This window comes from Accipiter gentilis, chromosome 9, assembly GCF_929443795.1.
Source record: "Accipiter gentilis chromosome 9, bAccGen1.1, whole genome shotgun sequence".
Taxonomy (NCBI): Eukaryota; Metazoa; Chordata; class Aves; order Accipitriformes; family Accipitridae; genus Astur; species Astur gentilis.
This window is the reverse complement of record NC_064888.1, coordinates 27,117,040-27,137,449: the sequence shown is the minus strand read 5'-3', so window position 1 is coordinate 27,137,449 and position 20,410 is coordinate 27,117,040. Positions and strand designations below refer to the sequence as shown.

The 20,410-nt window shown below is 35.7% G+C and overlaps 1 protein-coding gene across 1 annotated transcript in view; it reads left to right on the top strand.

Annotated features, from left to right (window-relative positions):
- Nucleotides 1-20,410, top strand: part of KNDC1 (kinase non-catalytic C-lobe domain containing 1) — a 67,976-nt gene that overhangs the window by 43,400 nt on the left and 4,166 nt on the right. The window contains exons 10-25 of the mRNA XM_049810502.1: nucleotides 287-445; nucleotides 802-879; nucleotides 1,518-1,611; nucleotides 1,791-1,953; nucleotides 2,048-2,892; nucleotides 3,003-3,147; nucleotides 4,732-4,823; nucleotides 6,835-7,238; nucleotides 13,897-13,990; nucleotides 14,107-14,204; nucleotides 14,937-15,148; nucleotides 16,495-16,608; nucleotides 17,017-17,164; nucleotides 17,427-17,606; nucleotides 18,735-18,950; nucleotides 19,268-19,350. Coding sequence (XP_049666459.1) covers nucleotides 287-445; nucleotides 802-879; nucleotides 1,518-1,611; nucleotides 1,791-1,953; nucleotides 2,048-2,892; nucleotides 3,003-3,147; nucleotides 4,732-4,823; nucleotides 6,835-7,238; nucleotides 13,897-13,990; nucleotides 14,107-14,204; nucleotides 14,937-15,148; nucleotides 16,495-16,608; nucleotides 17,017-17,164; nucleotides 17,427-17,606; nucleotides 18,735-18,950; nucleotides 19,268-19,350 — 3,125 coding nt within the window. The remainder of the gene's footprint in view (nucleotides 1-286; nucleotides 446-801; nucleotides 880-1,517; nucleotides 1,612-1,790; nucleotides 1,954-2,047; nucleotides 2,893-3,002; nucleotides 3,148-4,731; nucleotides 4,824-6,834; nucleotides 7,239-13,896; nucleotides 13,991-14,106; nucleotides 14,205-14,936; nucleotides 15,149-16,494; nucleotides 16,609-17,016; nucleotides 17,165-17,426; nucleotides 17,607-18,734; nucleotides 18,951-19,267; nucleotides 19,351-20,410) is intronic.

The following is a 20,410-nucleotide window of genomic DNA, read 5'->3' as shown; positions in this document are numbered from 1 at the left end:
ACAAATTATGTCTGTTGCTCCAACAGTAGAAAATTAGCTACTATTATTGGCCCTGCATGCATAACAGCTAGTTTTTGAAATGGGCTGGGATTTTCATCAGCATCTTCAGAAGCCAAATGTCTGTACTTTGGAAGCTTTAGTCTTTTTTTTTTTTTTTTTTTTTTTTTTTTTTTTTTTTTTCAGGGAATGAGGGGAATTTTTTTATAATTTGCTGGAATTGGTTTTGAAGTGGAAGGGGTTTTTTTGTCTGTTTACATCTTTCCTGTCTCTTACATTATACCAATAGGTCTGCATTTATGGTGTTGCGGCAGTTCTGTGGATGGCTGCAAAATACAGTGTTCCATCGAGTCACAAACTAGCATTGCCAAGAAAATTAAAAAAACTTCTTCTGGATATGGCAAGAAAAAACCCTGAAGAAAGACCTTCTCTAGCTGATGCAATTAAGGTTACTAGGTTTAAGCAATTTTATGTGAAATCTAGTTGTGTCTAAAGTCTCATTTTAGTGATTTTAATATCAAAATATTAATTTATTTTTGGTAATAGGCTGATACCTAATTAAATCATAAGCAATCACTTTGGGGTTTGTTTTTAAAGTTACCTCCCTAGGGACACAGAGGGGTGTGTTTTTAATTTTTACTGAAATTGTCAATAAGGTACTCAGAATATGTTCATAAGACTTCCTAAATTTAGATTACTTATAATTGACTATCTTGACTTTGTCCTTGTCCAGGAATACCTCACTTGATTGAAAACTTATTTACTGACTGAAAATTATGAATTTTATTTTTATTTTTTTTTAAGACATGCAATCGTTATTTACTTGAACGAGGTATAAACAGCAGAAAAATTTTGGCATTGTTGACTAAATCTGTCTTTAAGGTAAGAGTGCCACCTTTTTTAATTCTCTACATTTTTTCAATTAATTCTGTAAATTGTATTCCAGTAAGATTTTGTCCCCTGCAAGCATAGTTAGATTTGTTCTTTTTTTTTATTTTATTTTTTTTTTTAATTTATTTTCAAGTAGTCTTTAAGTATTAACTTTTTTCTAGTTCTTGCAGTTGGAGTGGTCATTCCACAGATTTTGGTCCGCGACACCACAATCTGTATGAGTGAAGAACCAGTGACTTAATTTCATAATCTCTCTTTCATTTACCACCACTCTTATCAGAACAGGAGACATTAATATGTAATTGTTGTGTTCTGTTTATGTTTCAAATATATGTAGATAATGCACACAGTGTTCAGTCAATCCATGGAACTGACTTTGTTCAAAACTTTGATTACCTGAAAGTTCCAATTTGAAACAGAGGGCTATCAAGATTTCTAAACAGTTATACCAGTCCTTAGAGTTTTCTATGTCATTTGTTTTAATTCTCCACCTTGGCATGACTAGGTTGTTGCTTTGCAAGATTCTAGGTTTATATGGGGGTTGGGTTTTTTTGAAGTAATGTGCTGAGTAGAATTTAAAAAAAGAAAATGCTAATAAATTCAGTTTGGACTTCAATTTTTATTGTTAGGCTGTTGAGGAAGAAGTAATATCATCTCAAGATCATGTTGCTTTTGAATTTAAGAATGAAAGACATGAAGTGGTCCCTTCAGAGTCAAGTCTAGGTAAGCAGTCAGACTCTGATATGTTTATTTTAGTATTCTCTAGATCAGTTCTCCTTGCAAGATTTAGCTGGTCAGGTATGCAGTTCTTTTTTTTTTTTTTCTATCTAAATTGATTGTTATTTACCTTGCATTTATATTTTACTTACTGTTCATCTTTCTAACTGTGTTTTTGGTTTTAGGATTTGTGCCTATTACCAGTGAAAGTAAACTTGTAGCAGTTAAAGGACCGGTACCATGCCAGATTTCTCTGAATTGTGAGAAAGCTACATTACCTGTTGCATTCACCTCTCCTGCAACTCACTTTAAGCCTATTATTCTGCAACAAAATGCAAATATAACAAAGTTAGTATATCCTAAAGCAGAATAAGTTAAACTTGAGACTTCATTGTTAAATCTGCTGGAATTATTCTCAAAAAAATTCTTTGTTCCTTTTCAGAGAGGTTCACATGCCAGTTTCTGAACAATTCAAGAAAGAGACAGGAAAAGAAAAACACACGGACTACAACAAATCAGGATATATAGAAGACTCTAAAAGCTATGGTACTGAGGACACAGACATTGTTGAAACTGCACCTCAAATACCCGAGTGTGATTTACAAGTTCCAGGCCACTCAGCCCAGATATCTTCAGAAGAGCAAAAGTCAGGCAATGCATTTACTTCTATAGATACGTTACCATCGCCATCTCATTTCTCGCATACTCTACAGGGAAGGAACATTTTATCTGAAGTTCCTTCCAGCTCCGTAGCTTGTCCTACATCTCCTAATTTTCTTCATATAAATAACATCATTCTTAAACAGGACTCAGAGAAAAGAGTTTTGACATTTGTACCAGTACATTTAGCTGTATCAGAGCAAATACCAAATAAACCTCTTCGTTCAAGAATTGCTTATGATTGCTATCATAGTTTGCCAGTGCTACTTTCAAGTACTTTTGCAACTTATAAAACGAACACGCAAACAGAAAATGATGCCTCCCTTTGCAAAGTGGAAAACCGCGAGACTGTTAATACACAGAACAAGTTTGGTAAAAGTAACCCAGTTGTTCAAACCAACTGCCAAGAAATTGAGTGTGCTACCAGTGTAGACAGTATTTTCACTGAAAAAGAACACACACCGTGTACTTCAGTGAATCAAGACAATTCTCATCTCTTTGATGTTGAAGTCCTGCCCCAGCAGAACAGAACAAATGACACTTTACTACAGGAAGTAGTTCATCTTATACAAGAGGAGTTTGCATTTGATGGCTATCTAGAGAATGGAGTCGAAGTTTTTGATATGGGTATGTAGATTTTCTTCTGTATATTATTATCATTCATGTGTAAGAATATTGTTAATGTCTTTTTTTTCTCTTTTTTTTCTTTTTGCTTGTTTCTTCTTTTTTTAAACAAGGTAACTTCATTTTAAACTTAAAGGAAATTAAGTTTGGTATGTTCTCTGATACAATTTGTGAGAAATTTTGTGACCTCTATTGGGATGAAAAATTACTGGAGAATCTCTATCAGGTAGTAAATGGAGAAAGACCTTCACATTTGTGGTAGGTGTTTTTCAACTTTTTCCTTGTTATAGTTCAATTTAATGCTTTTCATCCTAATTCCTGGAAGCAGGAAAGGATATGCTGCTTCTCTTCAGGTATCCTTACTCGTTTTCTGCCAACCGTTGACTTCCCAGTCTATTAGATACTTCATGGCTTTCTTCAGCAAACATTGCCTAACAGCTTAGCAGAAAATGTTTTCTATTAGGCTATCTTAGGATAGCTAAATAATGGAAACCTAATTCAACCTGATCAATATTGCTTTCAACCATTGATGGAGAGCTTCATAGTCTTGTTAGAAAGAGTCTGTTTAACTGGAAGTGAAATATATTGTTCTTAATGTTCATTTCGCTTATTCCATTTGAGTTTATTTAGTTCTTTATACATCCTTCTGTTCTACTCACACCTAAGAACAAGGAAATTAATTTAGCTTTGCTAGAAATGTTTTACTTAACTGGTTTAGTTTGACTCAGTGTTCCTGCTGGCAGTCTTTTGCAAGTAGTCTGTTAAGTGAGAAAACACCAGCTTGCTTAATTTCTCATTTTTACTATTTTGTCTTCAATGACATATCTACCTGAAAAATAATAAAAAACATTCTTGTTTTATTGCAGCCACCAAATATAGCATACTTATAAAAGCTACTTACTGAAGGCTATTGTAAACGTTATATCCATTTATATATGGAAGTTATATATGGGTGGTTTGTCTGTCATGGTCTGGAACTACAAATTGGAAGTTTTGACAAAGCTTGATAGGTACGGTCTAGGAAAACTTCAGTGTTAAAAGATGTATAATCTCTACAGCAGCTTTCAGAGAGAATAGACTACGACCTCCAGATATCAGGCCCTGGCGTGTTGGCCTATTTCACATATGGGTTGGGATTTGTAAGGAGCCACTGAAAATTGGTTGGAGGTTAGGCTCTTAATTCCCCAGAATTGAATGTTATAGTAGGAGAAACTTGAGCTGTTGCAGCTGAATTACTGACATATACAAAGAGGTCATCCTCTATATGAACTATTGTCACAAAGTAAAGTTGTTTAAAGCAGGAGTGAAAAGGAAATCATCATTTATTATCCAGTACTAAAATACAGGTCTAGCTTTTAGATCACACACAAGAACTGCTTCAGAATATCTCTGAGGCACTGCTTACTTCACATTCTTTAGACAAAGAATATAGCAGGTTTTAATTATTAACTTCTTTGACTTAAAATTATGATTATTTTTATTAGGGATGACTCTAGAGTCAGACTGTTATCCAGAGGTTGAATCCTCAGTGAAAAACCCATTACAGTAATTTGCAGTCTGAGTTATGCCTGGAGTTATGCCTTCTGTTTGTATGTGTTCTGATACTTCTGTTGGAATTTTGCCAAATGCTATAAAGGAAAACCCCTGTATCTTACTCAGTGTGCTTTAATGTCTGTTTGAACATTTTTTTCCTTGTAAAATAACAACTGAAGCTGAACATGCAAACTTCAGGAGGTATGAAGCCCTTCACATACATGGTAGAGTCATTTGTAAGATCTCATTTTACTGATGTAAGTATAAAAGTATATGAAACATTAATTTTTCCTAATCTTGTATTTTCAGCATAACTGAGGCAGATGATTCAAAGTGTGGCAATGTATTCCAAGACCTGAAGAAATCCAATGGGTTTTTGGCAAGCAGTGATCAGACAGAGGGTGAGAAGGAACTTCATGTTTCTCGATCTTTTTGTGTGCTAGCAATCTACCAATGACACAAGTTTTGAGAGATTAGCACTTTGAGTATGTCTTCAGTAAAACACTCATCTTGGCACTTATGAATGTTATCACTGAATCTGGACATTATCAATGCCTTGGGGACCTGTTGTCCCCAAGCTTACATAGGAAGGAAGGAAGCTTACGTATGACCAGATGTCGTTGAGTGGGATGCCTGTTTCATTTACTTTTACTTACTTTTATATACACAGATGTGTCTGTTGAAAAACTCCCAAAATCCTAACTGCTACATATGGTTTTCTTGTATTCATCCAGTAGATGTTCTAGTGGCATGCTTTAAGGGAGGGAGAGGGAAGGGGGACAGTCATACTAAGTCAGTTCCCCACAATATAGCAAGCTTAGTTAGGCAGAGAGGAGAGCTTTAGAAAATTCTCATGACCGCTTAGGCATTACTGATGAAGCTGAGAATTGGTTGAAGGATTACTGTGCAACAGATCTGGTCCTTCTTTGTTCACTTATCAGAATTAAAACAAAACTAGGCAGTAAAAAAAAAAAACCGTATTAAAATAAAAAATGATATTGTCAATAAAATTATTTACAAATTCTGGGGAAGGGAATTGTACAGAAATCTAGAAAATGAATGGCTTTTGGATTTAAATGGATGTTTTTAACTATTCATCAAAAGGGTTTTCGCAAACAGGTAAAATAGAATAGTCTTTATGTCTCTCCTAGGAATTCTTCCACTGCCCTATTCTATCCACTGAAGTGCCTTTTTAAAGATAGATAGCAAAATGAACAGTGGGTCAAGTGGTTTGTTAATCAAGATAGTTTTGCCCTTTGATCACAAACTTTGTTACAGGACACCATTTCAGGGCAGTCATTAAGGTTATATTAGTGCTTGTTTATTTGTACTTCTTCAGTGTGGGTTTTGCGTTTTTCCTGTCATACTTTGTGATTGAAGGTTTATAAAATATTCCGTCTTTCAGTAACTGAACTCAAAACTGAGCTGGGACTGGTAACAACCATTACCCTTTCTAGGCTTGGTGTATTCATGGGCAGCTTGTATTTGGTTGCTGTTGTATCAGTATTTCATATTTTTTTCCCAAGATAGTTCTGCCAAGTTTCAGCACTTAAACTTGGTTACTTCTCTGTTTTGGGCAAAGTTAAACTTCTTTAAAGAATGGCTTATACCCCTACATTGTTAACATAAATTTGTAAGTTTGCACTTGGCTGCTGTCATTCTATGTTACAGTTTTCCATTTTGGCTCAGAAAGATTGCAAATGTAGAGCCAGACTTTCCCATGGAGTATATGATTTCTTTGCACCAGTAATTTAGGTCCATTTGACTCCAAGGTGGCATATATAAGTCCTGGAGGGTTGCTCAAGTGAAAAGGGAGACTTCTGGCAGGTGTAAAAGCTCCTGTCAGCATCATACCAAGCTTTGACTGTCGCCTCAGTCCCTTAAGGTTGGTAGTAGCTGTTACAACTGCAAAGAAGTTCCATCATAGCTCAAGGGAGTGAGTCTTGTAGGAGTAGAAGTTTTAACATCTATGTCCCCTTTGGCTCTATCAAGTATTCTTGCCCTCTATGTATGGAATAAAAGCTTCAAGACTTATGGATGGAAAAAAAACTCAAGAGCTAAGCTTTTTACTAATGCATGCACAGGTCTGACATATCTAACTTTTGTTTTAAAGCTTCTATAGTATGCTTTGTTTAAATGCTTGTTGTATATGCACAGAAAATATTTTGTAATTTTCAGAAATGTATTGCTTAACTACTGCTTAATAGTTCTGAAATGTCTTTAACCTTTATCGTTTTACAACATGTAGTTGAGAAAAAGAAAGCACAGAGCCAAAATAAGCATGTAACACAACTGTTAGAACACATCGGTAGTCTCATAACTGTGTGTTTGTATGTGTAGTGTTTAAGTTCAACAAAGTATGTATCACAGCACATGACCATTATTTCTCCCCCTGTCCTACACCCTCTTTAGGAGAAGGGGAAGCAACCTTTGATGTGAAGGCTGAGCCTATGATAAATACATCGGTAGCTGAAATGGATTTTGATGAGTCACCTTCAAATAATATCAAAAAAGAATTGAGGCTGCAGAATAGTATCCCCATAGAGAAAGAGCGACAGTTTTTACAAAGCAACAGCTGTTGTATTCATCCACGCTTTGCAGAAGAAAATAAAGAGCCAGAAGAAGAGACCATGATAAAGATAGCTGGAAACAGCTACCTTGTGTCTCCCAGACTACCTGACTTTCATGGCTGTAGTCCTGGTTGGAGCAGTGCATTTTATGGAGCTGAATGTTTTAATTCAGAAGTTCATAGTTACATGAAAAACCTTGGAAAGCAGAAATCAAGTGAGTCACAAAATATAGATGCTAAAAAAGTGGTGAGTACATTGATTTAAAATCATTAAGATACCTCTTTACTTGCTGGTTAAAAGTATGATAATATTTGTTATGTTATAGTGAGTTGAAACCCCCTTTCTTCTTTTAAATACTGACTCTTAAGTGTTTTAAAATCCTCAAGATTTTTGATGTCTTATCAATAAACCAGGGTAAGGGTAGTATTCCAAAATAAAGAGCACTGACATGAAATTGATAATCACTGACACCTACAACCCATCTTCTATTCCTGAAGTTGACTGGAAAAGTACTGTCTGCCATATGCACCAACCCCATAGTGGTAATATTATAGAAAAGAGCTAAGTATGACTAGGACTGGTGTGTAGCGCAGGCTCTCAAGAAGTGCTTGCTGTCACGTGCTCTGAGCCCTTCTCCTTGGTCATGGTGAATTTCCTGACAGCTTCTCACTCTTTGCCAGCAGAATGGCAGTTATTTGCTTACATCTTCCCTTGGAGATGGCTAATCATCATGATGAATGGAGCCTTGTGCCTTTTAAGCAATTTGGGGGGCATGGGGGAACATGGGTGGGGAGGTGGGTTGTTTTAGATTAGCAAGGTCTTCCATTCCCTTAAAGATCATATTGATCACATTTACTTAATTTTTACATTTGTGCATCTGTCTATAACAAGCTTTACAATTATTTTTGTAAATATTTCAAGTCCAAAGCCACAGAGCAAGGATAATATATGAAACTGTAGAAATATATAGTTGGAGCTATGTAAAGGAAAAATTTATGTAAATGAGTTATTAATACTGGAAGACGTATCACTATAGGGACATCTGGAATATTTTTGTGTCCCTGAGAAAGGTTGGTTGTCTAGTTTGTGTATCATTATTTCTGCCAGATACATCTTTAATAAAGATGAAGCAAGTGTTGCACTGCTCTTGTGCATTTCCTTACCATGGGCAGTTAGTTGAATTTTTTGCTTTATTCTTTAAGTGAGCTTGGCAAAGTAAAACTGAACAGCTGAGAACACGATCTAGACTTGTTTTCAGATAGCCAGTTTAAATCCCAGTGGATCTATTTACGTTCATTTTTTTTTGAAGCACTATGACCTCACTTCAGTTTTCAGTAAAAAAAGGTAACTATTATTCTGTTATTAAGCAAGTTAAAGCCTGAATCACTGAGGATGTTCTACTTTTTTTTTTTTTTTGCTCCTTAATGTTCAGGTATAAGTCTATAGCAGAAAATAGCACAAGAAACTTGACCTACTATTGCTTTGTGTAAAAATTAATAAATAAAAATAATTTAAAAAAAGTTTTCAGGACTGTCACTCTCAAAAATTTCCATCTACACAAAAATTCATATTTCTAATCCTATAGGGCTGTTTAATCCTGTGTAAACATGCTAGCCAGAGAAAAATGGGCTTGCATAATCTCTCATACTTGAAGGAGTGATTCTTGACTGAAAAACAGATTTTCACGAGTAAGGAGTTTTCCTAAGCATCTAAATAGATACTATTTTTTTTTCTGTCTCAGCAGGCAGTCTTTTTTACTTTGAGATTTTACAAACTACTCAGCAATTTAGTTTGATTCAAAAGGATTAATTATCTTCTGAGTTCTTGGCAATTGTTTTCCCTATTTAACAGGCATACAACAAAAATGAAGCAAGATTTATGGCGCTAACAGTCTGCTTTGGAATTTGCTTATGAAATTAATGCATGCTATTATACTTTGCTACTATATGCATTAATGCATAAGAACTTGGCTAACCCAATAACCATACAGGAGGCTGGGGGGGAAATAGTTATGATGTATCTCTGTAGAAGATTATATTGTGTTCATGCCCAGTACATTCCACTGGAGGAAGATTACTATCGATACAAAGTGCAATTTGTTCAGTTTAGCAATTAGTAAAGAATTTATTTGGAGAGCAAGAGAACCGCACATTCCAATAGCTGAAAGATGCATACTACTCTGAGGATAAGTTAGCTAATCTTCCTTGTGTTATCTAAAACTAGTGTGGAAAACTTAATGGCTGGACAAAAACGAGACTCTAATCATCTGTCTCAGTAATGCAGAAATAACATATGTGATCTGGACTGCATATGAGGCCAGGTGGACAAACTAGAATAAAATAATTATTTGCAGACAATAGAAGCTTGGTAACTTACATAAATAGCCTTCCTAATTTGTGAGATTCCTCTGTGTCCAAGTTACAAGGAATACAGTTATAAACTGTCACCTTCAATTATGAAGTCAAATTCAGTTTATATTCCATTTTCTTCAGAGATGATGAATGGAAGATTAAATACTCTTGTACAGCATAGAAATGTTTTGAATGCATTGCAAAAGAAAAGTTAATCTTCACAAAAAAGCATGTATGTGCAGATATGTACATTCTCTGTTGTACTGTTTATATAAAAAAGTCTTGTTATACTAGAATATTTGGGTATATAATCTTTAAAATATTTTTAGTAACATTGTATTAAATGTTCTTTCATATTTTTTTTTATTAAAATGCTTTTTAAGTGTCTTGTTACTACAAATTCAACAGAGGATACTTCAAACTATCAGTTACTTTTTGGTCTTGTGACTATTTTTATTTCTTTCACTAACATAGCATCAACAACTTTAATCTTTATGCTGGCATTAATACAACAATGACTTTGTGAAACACAGCTTCTTCCAAATGTGTTTAAATAAAAACTTACAGAACCATGATGCTCTAATTGCAGCAATCTTGAACATTTAACCTGAGCAACGAAAACCTTCCTAAAATCCTGCTGGTTTTCAAACTCCATCAGTCATGACAATTTCTGAAATACACTATTAGCCGTTACAAGTTTTAACTGGTCAATATAATTTTTATTATTATTATATAAAAGACAGGGAAAAATATGAATCTGAAATTTATTTTTCTGCTATTGCAGCAGTCAGGAGATGATGATTCTTAGCTGTAAGACAGTCAGTTATCAACATGTAGGGGCTAAGCAGCTCTACCCAGCTTCTTTCTGCTGTCTCTCTGCTGCCTTATTCATCAAACCAAACACTACAAATCAACTGTGAAACTCTATATCATGATTTTAATCTCCATACCAGCAGCTGACAAAGACCAGTTCATATCTCATTTTGAACAATATGGATTAATAGGGCTAGGATTTAACATTTGTAAGTCCTTGTGTATTGTTGTACTTGGATGTAGCCAACAGCTGTATTTGTACAGCAAAGTGTTTTCAGCTAGTTTTATTCGGTAATATGAATGTTTATACATGTTATACTTGGAGTACATGTTACTTAGAAAATAAATGTGGTCGTTAATTATTGGCATTTATGAACTGTTAACACTGTTAATGTGTAAACAATAAATAAGAGCTGTGCAGATTTCAAGGGACTGCTGCACCGTCTGAACCAAAATGCTGAGAAAATAAAATAGTCTCAGTGTGAAAATTAACATGAGTTTTCTACCAAAGTAGAAGCTCAAAAAAGTTAATTATTCTAGTTGCCAACTTCTCACTATAAAATCTAGTGGAGAAAATGCATGTCCCATATCCAGTGCAGGAGGACTACAAAGGCCAAAGGAAGGCTTGTAAGTGGCTGTTTTGAGCAGGAAGGTGGTTTGAGTCGCCGGAGGAAAGTTCTGCCTCTCTTGCAAGGTAGAGCTGTTTGTCTCTACTCTATCCTTCCTTGTTTAAATCATCTGTTAACTAGTGTTATTTCAGAAACCAGTTCCTTGATTAACTGTAGTCTAGTTATTGTCTGGCAAGGATTATATCAACCTACTTTTTGCCCCAGGTCTCTGACAGATTTTTAAAAAGTCAGCAATAAAGTAGAGCTGATTCTACAGCTTTGCAGTAAAGAGTGTTAAGGCAGTGTTTAGGAGTTGCTATTTCAAAGACTGAATGTTTAAAGATAGTTGGACATTTGAGCTTGACTACATTTGTCCTGACTTAATGGCACTACCTTTTCATAGGGATTGGTGTGCTTACTCAGCTCAAGTCTAGTCTGCAACTGGAACAGAGTACTGAATGAGAGTCTAACCACACAACAAATTACAGTTTTGGAGACATACATCCCATTAATACACTTATCTCTCCAATGAAAATATTCATATGGTTCAAATGTTTCTTTATTCACCTTCTATAACTAAATGCAATTAAATTTATTTAGGTTTTTTATTTTTGTATACCTGTAAGTAGATTTGAGAACATGCAGGTACTGCAAAACTGACTACCAGAACATGTAATTATGACAGAATTAAATATTTTGCCATAAAAATAATTAACTTTTCTATTCTTCTACTGGAACCTGTTGGATATCGTCTGCACCTTAGGTTGCGATTTAATAAGATGCAAAAAATAAAACGTTTGTTACATGATGAACAATATTAATAATAGGATTAATCAAGCTATTATGGTTCCAAAAAATGGTAATATATACTCTTATGTTTAGAAGGAATGTGAAATATTTATGGATCAAAGTGACACTTTCACATGTCATAAAAATAATTAATGCTTCACTGCGTAGGTGCTTATCAGATAGTTCACTGCCATTCTTAAGGTCAGCAAAGGTTAATCTGCATTTAGAAAAGTTAGTCCTTAGGTAAGCAAGTATATGTCTCCTGCCTCACATCACCTCTAATCCAGGATTTTGCACCCTCATACAGAGTGCATCCAGGCGAACCAAACCAAGTCCTTGCAGCAGAGCAAGAAGACAAGGCAGCTACCAGGGCTGCCATTTCTCCAGGGGGATGTCCAAGTCTGCCCTCACAATGAGAAGAGCTTTTTTTCTGTAGTCTGATAAACTGGCTTCAGTTCTCTTGCAGCCCCAAGCTGTCACCCTTAGCCTTTGCCCTTTTCCTCTTTGCCTGCATTAGGTTTCAGTTATCCCCAGATCTTACAAGCTACTTGTAGGAGTCTCCACCAAAGTTGAGTGCACCCAAGCTGTGACTAGGATGTTTCTAGCAAAGGTTTTGCATATTCTGGCCACAGTTTCCCCTTTCCTGTTCCTTTTTTCCTTTCCTTTCTGCCAATATTCTACATCCTGTGGTGGAGTCACCCTTCAGCATGTGAAAAACTTATGCTTCAAGGACAGATTGGAATTTGCAATTTTCCCAAATAAGCAAAGTCACTCTATCATTACTTTGTTCCCTAGACTAAGGGTTGTTCTATAGAAAAGTGTCCTGACAAAATAAATGTACTTCAGAGGGAGTAGAACAATTGAATGTATAGCTTAATCAGAAACATTTATATTCTAGACCTACCTAAAATGGAGGATGCTGTGGCATAAACTGGGAATTTGCTACTGACTTCATTGCTACTCACCTGAAGTTATTTAGGGGACAAACCACTTCTGTCCATCAGATTCCAAAAGTCAAAAAATGGCCACTCTTTCCGATTCCCTTTCTGTCTTTGTAGTCTCTTAGTCAAGTTGGTTTCACTTTAATTGATAAAACAAAAACAAACCTTTAAGTAAAAGCAAGCAGTTTCCAGTTCAGAATCTGGATAATAGCTTTTCTATGCTTTCACTGTTCTCTATGTGATGCCTATGTAGCGGTAAATCTTTTAAAAATCCACAGGGCTCTTGTGACTCTTGCTGCTAATGAACTGTGTTGTTAAACCTTTTGAGCTTTTCTGAAAAACAGTGACAGGTTTTTCTCAAACTCAAATTAATTTCTAGTAAGTCCATCCCATTAAAGCTAACCTATTTACCAATCTGTTGTTTGATATGTTAGCTCTGAGCTATGTGTTTTCTGATCATTCTGCTTGTGGGAGTTCTGTCTGCTGCATTCAGTGAACTTACTCCATTTAAAATGCTGTTTCATGTAACTGGGTCACTGGTAGTTAGCTTAGGACCCGAGTGCAAAAGCCACCACTTTTATAAAACACAACAACCATCGTGTGTGTTGTTTCATAATAAATTAGAAGCTGAACCCGAAGTGGATGGCCCATTTTCATTGGCTGGTAAAATAATGAAACCTTTGATATGCAAACAATTATAAATGTTTACATTAAATTTGATATCATTGTGAGAAGCCAATATACTTTCATTTCTATCCATTGCTTAAGTTATATAATTCTGTAGAAATTTAGTTTATTTTTTTCAATTATGTAAAATGCATAAATATAAAATATGTTAAGCTGAACTTCAAAACTGATAGAGCAGCTCTCCTGTCTGCCTTCTGACCTGGTTGTATAATGTAATTTAATTATACTTGTTTGGAAACCATTGCTTTCAGTCAAACATTCAGTTCTTGCTGCAAATACAGGTCAGCTGCTTAACAGAGCATTTCTGGGGTCTGCATTGATTTCAGAACCCATCACTTCCAATTCTGGATGACTCCTGAGTGTAACTTTTAAAAACACTCTTGAAAACAACCAGATAAGTGCAATTATAACTAAAGGCACTTTTATATAAACAGATTCGGAAAAATTTCAATGTGGTCTCATCATACACATACCAGCTCCAGTTCTTAAGTCGTAGAACTGGGCATAACTAATGCTTTTCTGGGGACAGGTGATGCCTGCTGTAACTTGGCTGTAAGCACAGGCGCGAAAGGTATTTTTTCGTGGTTAATATCATACTCTTGTCTGTTTGGATGTTCTTTTTTTTTATACAAAATAATTATCTTCTAAAGCTTCAGTTTCCTACTAGAACCTTGCATTTACCATTCTGATCAGAATCCTTTTTCTCTTTAAATAGGAACTAGAACAATTGCTAATGATGGAGACAAAAAATTACAGAAAGACCATAAAGTTTTACCAGAAATTATTGCAGAAAGAAAGAAGAAGCAAAGGTAATATTACAGTAACTTGCCAGTAATGAAATGGATGCATAATACTTTTAAGGATGTTTTTTTTTCTGTAAATCAGAATCACTGATGTTCTTATGCTGTCTGTTTTAAACATAAAGGTCCTGAAACTAAATCTATGTTGCCCAAATTGAGAGGACAGCTACAGGAGATGAAATCAAAAGTGCAGTTTCTTGAACTGGTGAAAAAATACATGCAGGCAAGTCAGACTTTATTTTGCTTGTGTTTCATAGAATAGAATCATAGAATGGTTTGGGTTGGAAGGCACTTTAAAGATCATCTAGTTCTAACCCCCCTGCCATGGGCAGGGACACCTTCCACTAGACCAGGTCGCTCAAAGCCCCATCCAGCCTGGCCTTGAACACTTCCACAAATGGGGCATCCACAACCTCTCTGGGCAACCTGTTCCAGTGCCTCGCCACCCTTACAGTAAAGAAATTTTTCCTAATACCTAATCTAAATCTATCCTCTTTCAGTTTAAAGCTGTTTCCCCGCATCCTATCACTACAGTCCCTGTTAAAGAGTCCCTCCCCTTCTTTCCTGTAGGCCCCCTTTATGTACTGGAAGGCTGCTATAAGGTCTCCCCAGAGCCTTCTCTTCTCCAGGCTGAACAACCTCAACCCTCTCGGCCTGTCCTCATAGGGGAGGTGCTCCAGCCCCCAATCATCTTCATAGCCCTTGCATTTGTCATTTCATTACTGCATCAGTGTAGTTGGCTGCTCAAGTCAGTATATGAAAAGTGTAACGTTTTGTGTCAAAGTGCCAAATTAAGTAGGATCTAAAAGAATTCTTAAAATAAAGGTAATAGCTACCAGTATTGTTTAAAAAGGCAAAAAGCAGTTGTATGGATGCAATTTGGCTTTAAATTGTGTGGATTTTCCTCTTTATCTTCCTATGTTTTATTTTTTCACGGTTTTGCATCTTTAAGCAGATTATGTATGTAGAGCAGTGGGGTGTGGAATCCTGTGTGCTGCCTACAGTCATTCACAATGGGAGAGCTGACACCGTGGATGTGGCACCTACGGATGAGGCGTCATTGCTTCTTTACTATAACACAGAGAAACACCAATGTAGTAATCAAAATGGAATAAGAGTTCTGCAGGCTGGTACACCACTTGGGTTAATGGCTTATTTATATTCTAGGTATAGTATGTTCTGCACATCCTTAATTGGGAGTGGGTTGAGGCATAGTTGCTAATTCAGGAAAAAATAGTCTCCGTGATAAATCCTACTTACTCAACATTGCATAAATTCTTCTCTCTTGTATCAAGTTTAATGTTATTTCTATGAACACTTATATACAGAAATGGGCATGGAAATGGCAAAAGACAGTCTGATAAGAAATAAGCTAAACTGCTAAGTTTGGATTTGATTAAAACTTGAAGCATTTGATAATAAATCAAAACCTAATAACTTTAAACTTTTTTATCCTTTACTTATTTGAGGTTTTGCTCTGATAGTTGCCATGGAATCAAGCCTTTATGTTACTGCCAGCAGTATAACAATTCTTCAGGACATATAATTTGATAGTTCTTATTAATAGGGTCTGGATGTGAAAACATACAGGTTCTGTTTTACAGATTATTGCCCTAGTTCTTGGGAATGATCCAGATGCAGGCTTATCTCAGGGCTTAAATGGGGACAATGATGTCCTTTAACCTTCAGCTAGGGTGAGGGCAGTGTTGTTTTAAGGTACCTGAGCCATAATAGTATGAAGGATGGAAACTGCCTGAGAGACTCCATCAGACTTGTGCCACTGTAGAGGAAGCAACTTCCTCCCAGCTACTGCTCCCAGCTCATCCTGACTCTGAGACCCAGTTACTTATCCTAAGTGCTGCTTTTCCTGGTAGTCAATATTTTGCACAAAGTGAACAAATTGTTTGGAATCAGAGCTTCCATAGTCATCAAGCCCAAATTTTCATAGTTAGCCATAAACCAGCAGGGAGATGTGACAATAAACCTGTGTTAAGACCTTGAGAGTGTGTGTGTATATATATATCAAAAAATAATCCACACTCATTTTCAATGTGTGTATAATAAGTATATTCTGTTGTTAAAGCAACTACTGCTCTCTAATTAGAGGTACAGGAAATATTTTCTTGCTTGAAGTATCTACTTTTTATGCTGCTGTTACAATAAAAATCTTTTAAAACAACATAAAGTGAGATGATAGAAAAACAAAAATTAAATATGTTCTTCCATTCTGTTTAGAATTTAACTTTTTATAATAATAGAAATGGCAGAGTGGTTCTTCACAAAATTGCAAGTAGAGAAACTTTTTTTAAAACAAATTATGTTTTCAGTGTGGGCAATCACAACGTTTGATGTGTGAAAATAAAACAAAAAGGAATCAAAGTTTTATGTAGAGCTTGAGAATTTAAAATCCCTTTTAATTCTTGATATTTTGAGGATTATTTTGCTGTTGCTGTACTCTAATGCAAGAAGAAATTGTGTTCTTGCTTGTCTGAAGTTTTTCTTGTGCTTTACAGAAATGCATTTTTAGAAGGTTATGTACAGCAGTTTCTCTACACATTCCGCTATTTCTGCACACAAGAAGAATTTTTGCAGTTTCTTCTTGATAGAATCAGCAGCACTTTATCCAGGTACAGTAATTTCCTGTGAAAAATATTATAGAAGCACAGTTGACTTTTCCCCCCAATGGCAAATAGCTGTTTCTGAAAAGAACTACTTAAATTGAATTTCGATGTTTGTTTTTGTAAGACTCTCTTGACAAGTGAGAGTGAAACTAGAGCAAGTGATGTATTTGACAACGTGCTTACTTCTTTTTTGTTCTGAATCTGAGTCTTACTTTTGCCGGTTGTTCAGTGATAGGTTGTAAGTACAACCACAGCTTTGTTTCCACATAGCCATGGATTCTAGAGACATAAAACATAAGAATTTAAGATAGTACAGTCAATACCAAGTAATACTTCTGGTTTTTTCAACATTTATTTTTAAATTGGAATTGGATATCAATTTTGGTGAAATAAGTGCCTTTTTCTTCTCACCAGTGCAAGCCTGGATCCTTCCACATCACTTACCAAAATATGTAACCGCAGTTTCTACATCCTGCAGGCTTGGATTGAAGACTGCTACAGTGTAGACTTTGCAACAAATACTGATCTTTTGTGTACCCTAAAAGAATTTATTTCTTCCAAGGTAAGTCAGAATTTCAGTAGAAGCTTTAAGGAAAAAAAAAAAAATTCAATTGAAGTCAGTTATGGTATATATATAAGACTTATTACAAAAACCTGTCCTAATTTCAATTAAAGCAAAGTAAAAGAAAAATAATGTATCTTTGGCAGCTATGTTCAATATGTCTGGTTTTGGACAGACAAGAATCTTCCAACGATATTGTGCCTTGCTTATAATTTATGGGAAATTGAGTTCAATATTCTGTTAACCTGTTTTGCATTTACAGGTTGCTCCATTAAATGGCTATGGTGAGCGCTTGTTATTATTGCTTGAGGATGTTTCTGCCAGGAAAAGTGGCAGTGCTCATCAGTACTCCAGCATGGACAGATGTGAAGAGGAGCGCGAGGAAGACAGAAAAACATTACATTCTCTATGTAAAAAGCTCTCAGAAGATGTTTCTAGAAAGGCATGTCTTTTCTTCAGACTGCAGTATATGGAGCACATTTCCATATATTACTTTCTGACAAAAACTAGAGTATCCAGCTTAGGGTCTACACCCTGATTTAGTAAAATTTATGTACCTGCATTTTAAATTTTCTTTTAAAAGTATCTAAGGCCTAAACAGTTATATAACTGCAGAAGTAAGCTTAAGCCTTAATTGCACCCTGTCAGCTGTTTCAGTAATAATAGATCAGATAATCGAAATTTTGAGAGGAGTTGAACTCTTCATCCTTGCTACTAGCACATGACTCATAGTTACTAGGAAACATTTTCCCCCTTGTCAAACATTAATACTTTTTATTAGGCATATGTCTTTGTAAGTCTGTAAATATAGGAAAACAACAGTAGGGGGTAAGGGGTTTCCTGCTAGAACTTCAAAGCTTGTAGCAAAAAACTTGTCTGAACTTTTGTCTGTATTTACTGGTTCATATAGTGTGCTGGTGAAAAGTAACCCCAGAAGCTGGAGCATACTGTAGGCTTTTCCTGAAAAAAGGTCTCTCTACAGAGTGACCAAAGTGACATGTGGAAGTCAAATGTATCAATAATGCGCAAGTTGAATTTAGAATCAGCCTCTTGATAAAGATGCAGAATTCCATAGAGTATAATGGGTATTCAACCGATAAAGGGCAAGCAGAACAGACAAACGTGGACCTCTTTTATTGTTGCTGCATCATAATGATACTGGAAGGTAGACAAAGGGAAAAGAATGGAAAAACAAATATTTCTTTGGAAAGGGTTGTTTGATTCTAAGCAAAAATTGTACAAGAAATAGAAAGAGAGATGTAAACCATAAAATATAAAACTTCAGAATATAAACTATTTTATGGCAGCAAGCTTGAATACACAGAAGTTTTGATTGTTGGTTGAGATCTGGTAACCTCAGGCTCAGACCCATCAACCATGTGTATTATATTAGCTTAAGATAGCAGTGTTGAATAAACCAATTAGTGTCCAGGCTAACCTTGAAGATTAGCTGAAGAGTTTTGCATCCACAAAGGTGTTTCTCTAACAAAACATACCAGAAAGTTAAATCAAGAGGAGACATATTGTTTGCTTTAGAGAAGTTGTAGCTTTACGTATTTTTTTTCTACAGAACTTTAACTGGAAACTTTGCAAAGGTATGGAACCAATTGCACAACATCAGAGAGAGCGACTGTACACTATTTCATCAGTTTTGCCAAAGCCATGCTATAACAGTTTTACAGAAGAATTCCCAGTCTCCTTTGCTAAAGCAGATGAAGTGGGACCATATCTCTTAATAGAATACAGTGCACAACAGCTTTGTTGTCAGCTGACATTACTGCAACAGGTACAAAGGACTAAGTTAACTTGGAAGTACAAATAGTATCTTCTTACTTCATACTCAGCCTCCTTTCTATACCATTCCTCAACCCTGTTTCAATCTTAGTTCATACCATTTCATAAGACTTTGAATTAAAATAATCTGTTTTTCTATTGAAATCTCTACAGTAAAATTTAGAATGGCTAATTCTATTCTTAGGCTGTGATCCCTCTGATAAATTTGCTGAAGGTGGGGCAGGGAGGGGAAACCTCTGTCATTTTTATCCCCAAGCACTTTAGAACTGCTAGATCTAACAACAGATATATCTTGCTCTTTTTGTTTAGGAAGTATTTCATAAATGTCATCCAGTACACTTTCTAAATTCAAGAGCACTTGGTGTTAAAGATAAATGTGGTGCTGTCCAGAAGTAAGTTGGTTATTTTAACTGTCCTTCCATTCTGTTGATGCACAATGACTTACTATGTTACACCTTTAATACATCCAAGAAGAGGAAACGTTTTAAATACTTTATATCTTTTCAACAGACTAGCTAGTCTGTTTACATAAATTTTTGAATTTCAGGAGATTTTATACATGTGTATGTATATGTGTAGGTCACATTTGCAAGGTGATTTCTTTGAAATCTAAAGTGGGTCAGGCCAAAATATTTCTGAAGGTTTGTGTTAGGGGGGCTGCTTCAGTGGTTATATTTTTGTTGGAAAAAAATTGTAATGGTTTCTGAAACAGGTTACTTGATAATGCCTGTGCGTGTGTATATAATATCTCAATGACCATTACAGAATCACAGAATAGATGAGGTTGGAAAAGACCTCTCAAGATCATGTAGTCCAACCCCCCTGCCTTGAGCAAGGTCAGCTAGAGCAGGTTGCCTGGGATCACGTGCAGTTGGATTCTGAATGTGGATGGAGACTCCACAGCCTCTCTGTGCAATATTCATTTTGTACTGTTAGGTAGATGAAGTATCAGTATTCACAGATGTCTAAAAATTTCCCTATAGTTATTGGAGTGGTTACCAACCTATTTAAATTACTTGCTCAATGGTAATTAATGGTTTTATCCAGCCACATAGACCTAATTATATTCGCTTATGGTCTACTTTTTACATACTCAGTGGTTTGAGCCAGCTTGTACTTAGTGCTTGTTAATTGCACTACCTGTAGTAGACTTTTCTGTCTAAGGATAGGGAATGAATACCTAAAGCAGCTCATCTTTTACAGACTGTTAAATAGCAGAGGCTAAATCAGCTGGTTTATACTGATTTGGGGTACAGGCATGGGACACAGACCATGTGGTGCCACTAGGTATCAGGCTTGATTTCTTACATGGCTGCAGTTTTAATGAGTTTGGATTATTTTGGCTTTTATTTTGTGTCAGACTGGATGGTTTGTTTTATTCAGTAACGAGTGGTGAAGGTGTCTTTATGTACAGAAATGTGTACTGCGTATGCCTATCTTGTAATCACATAT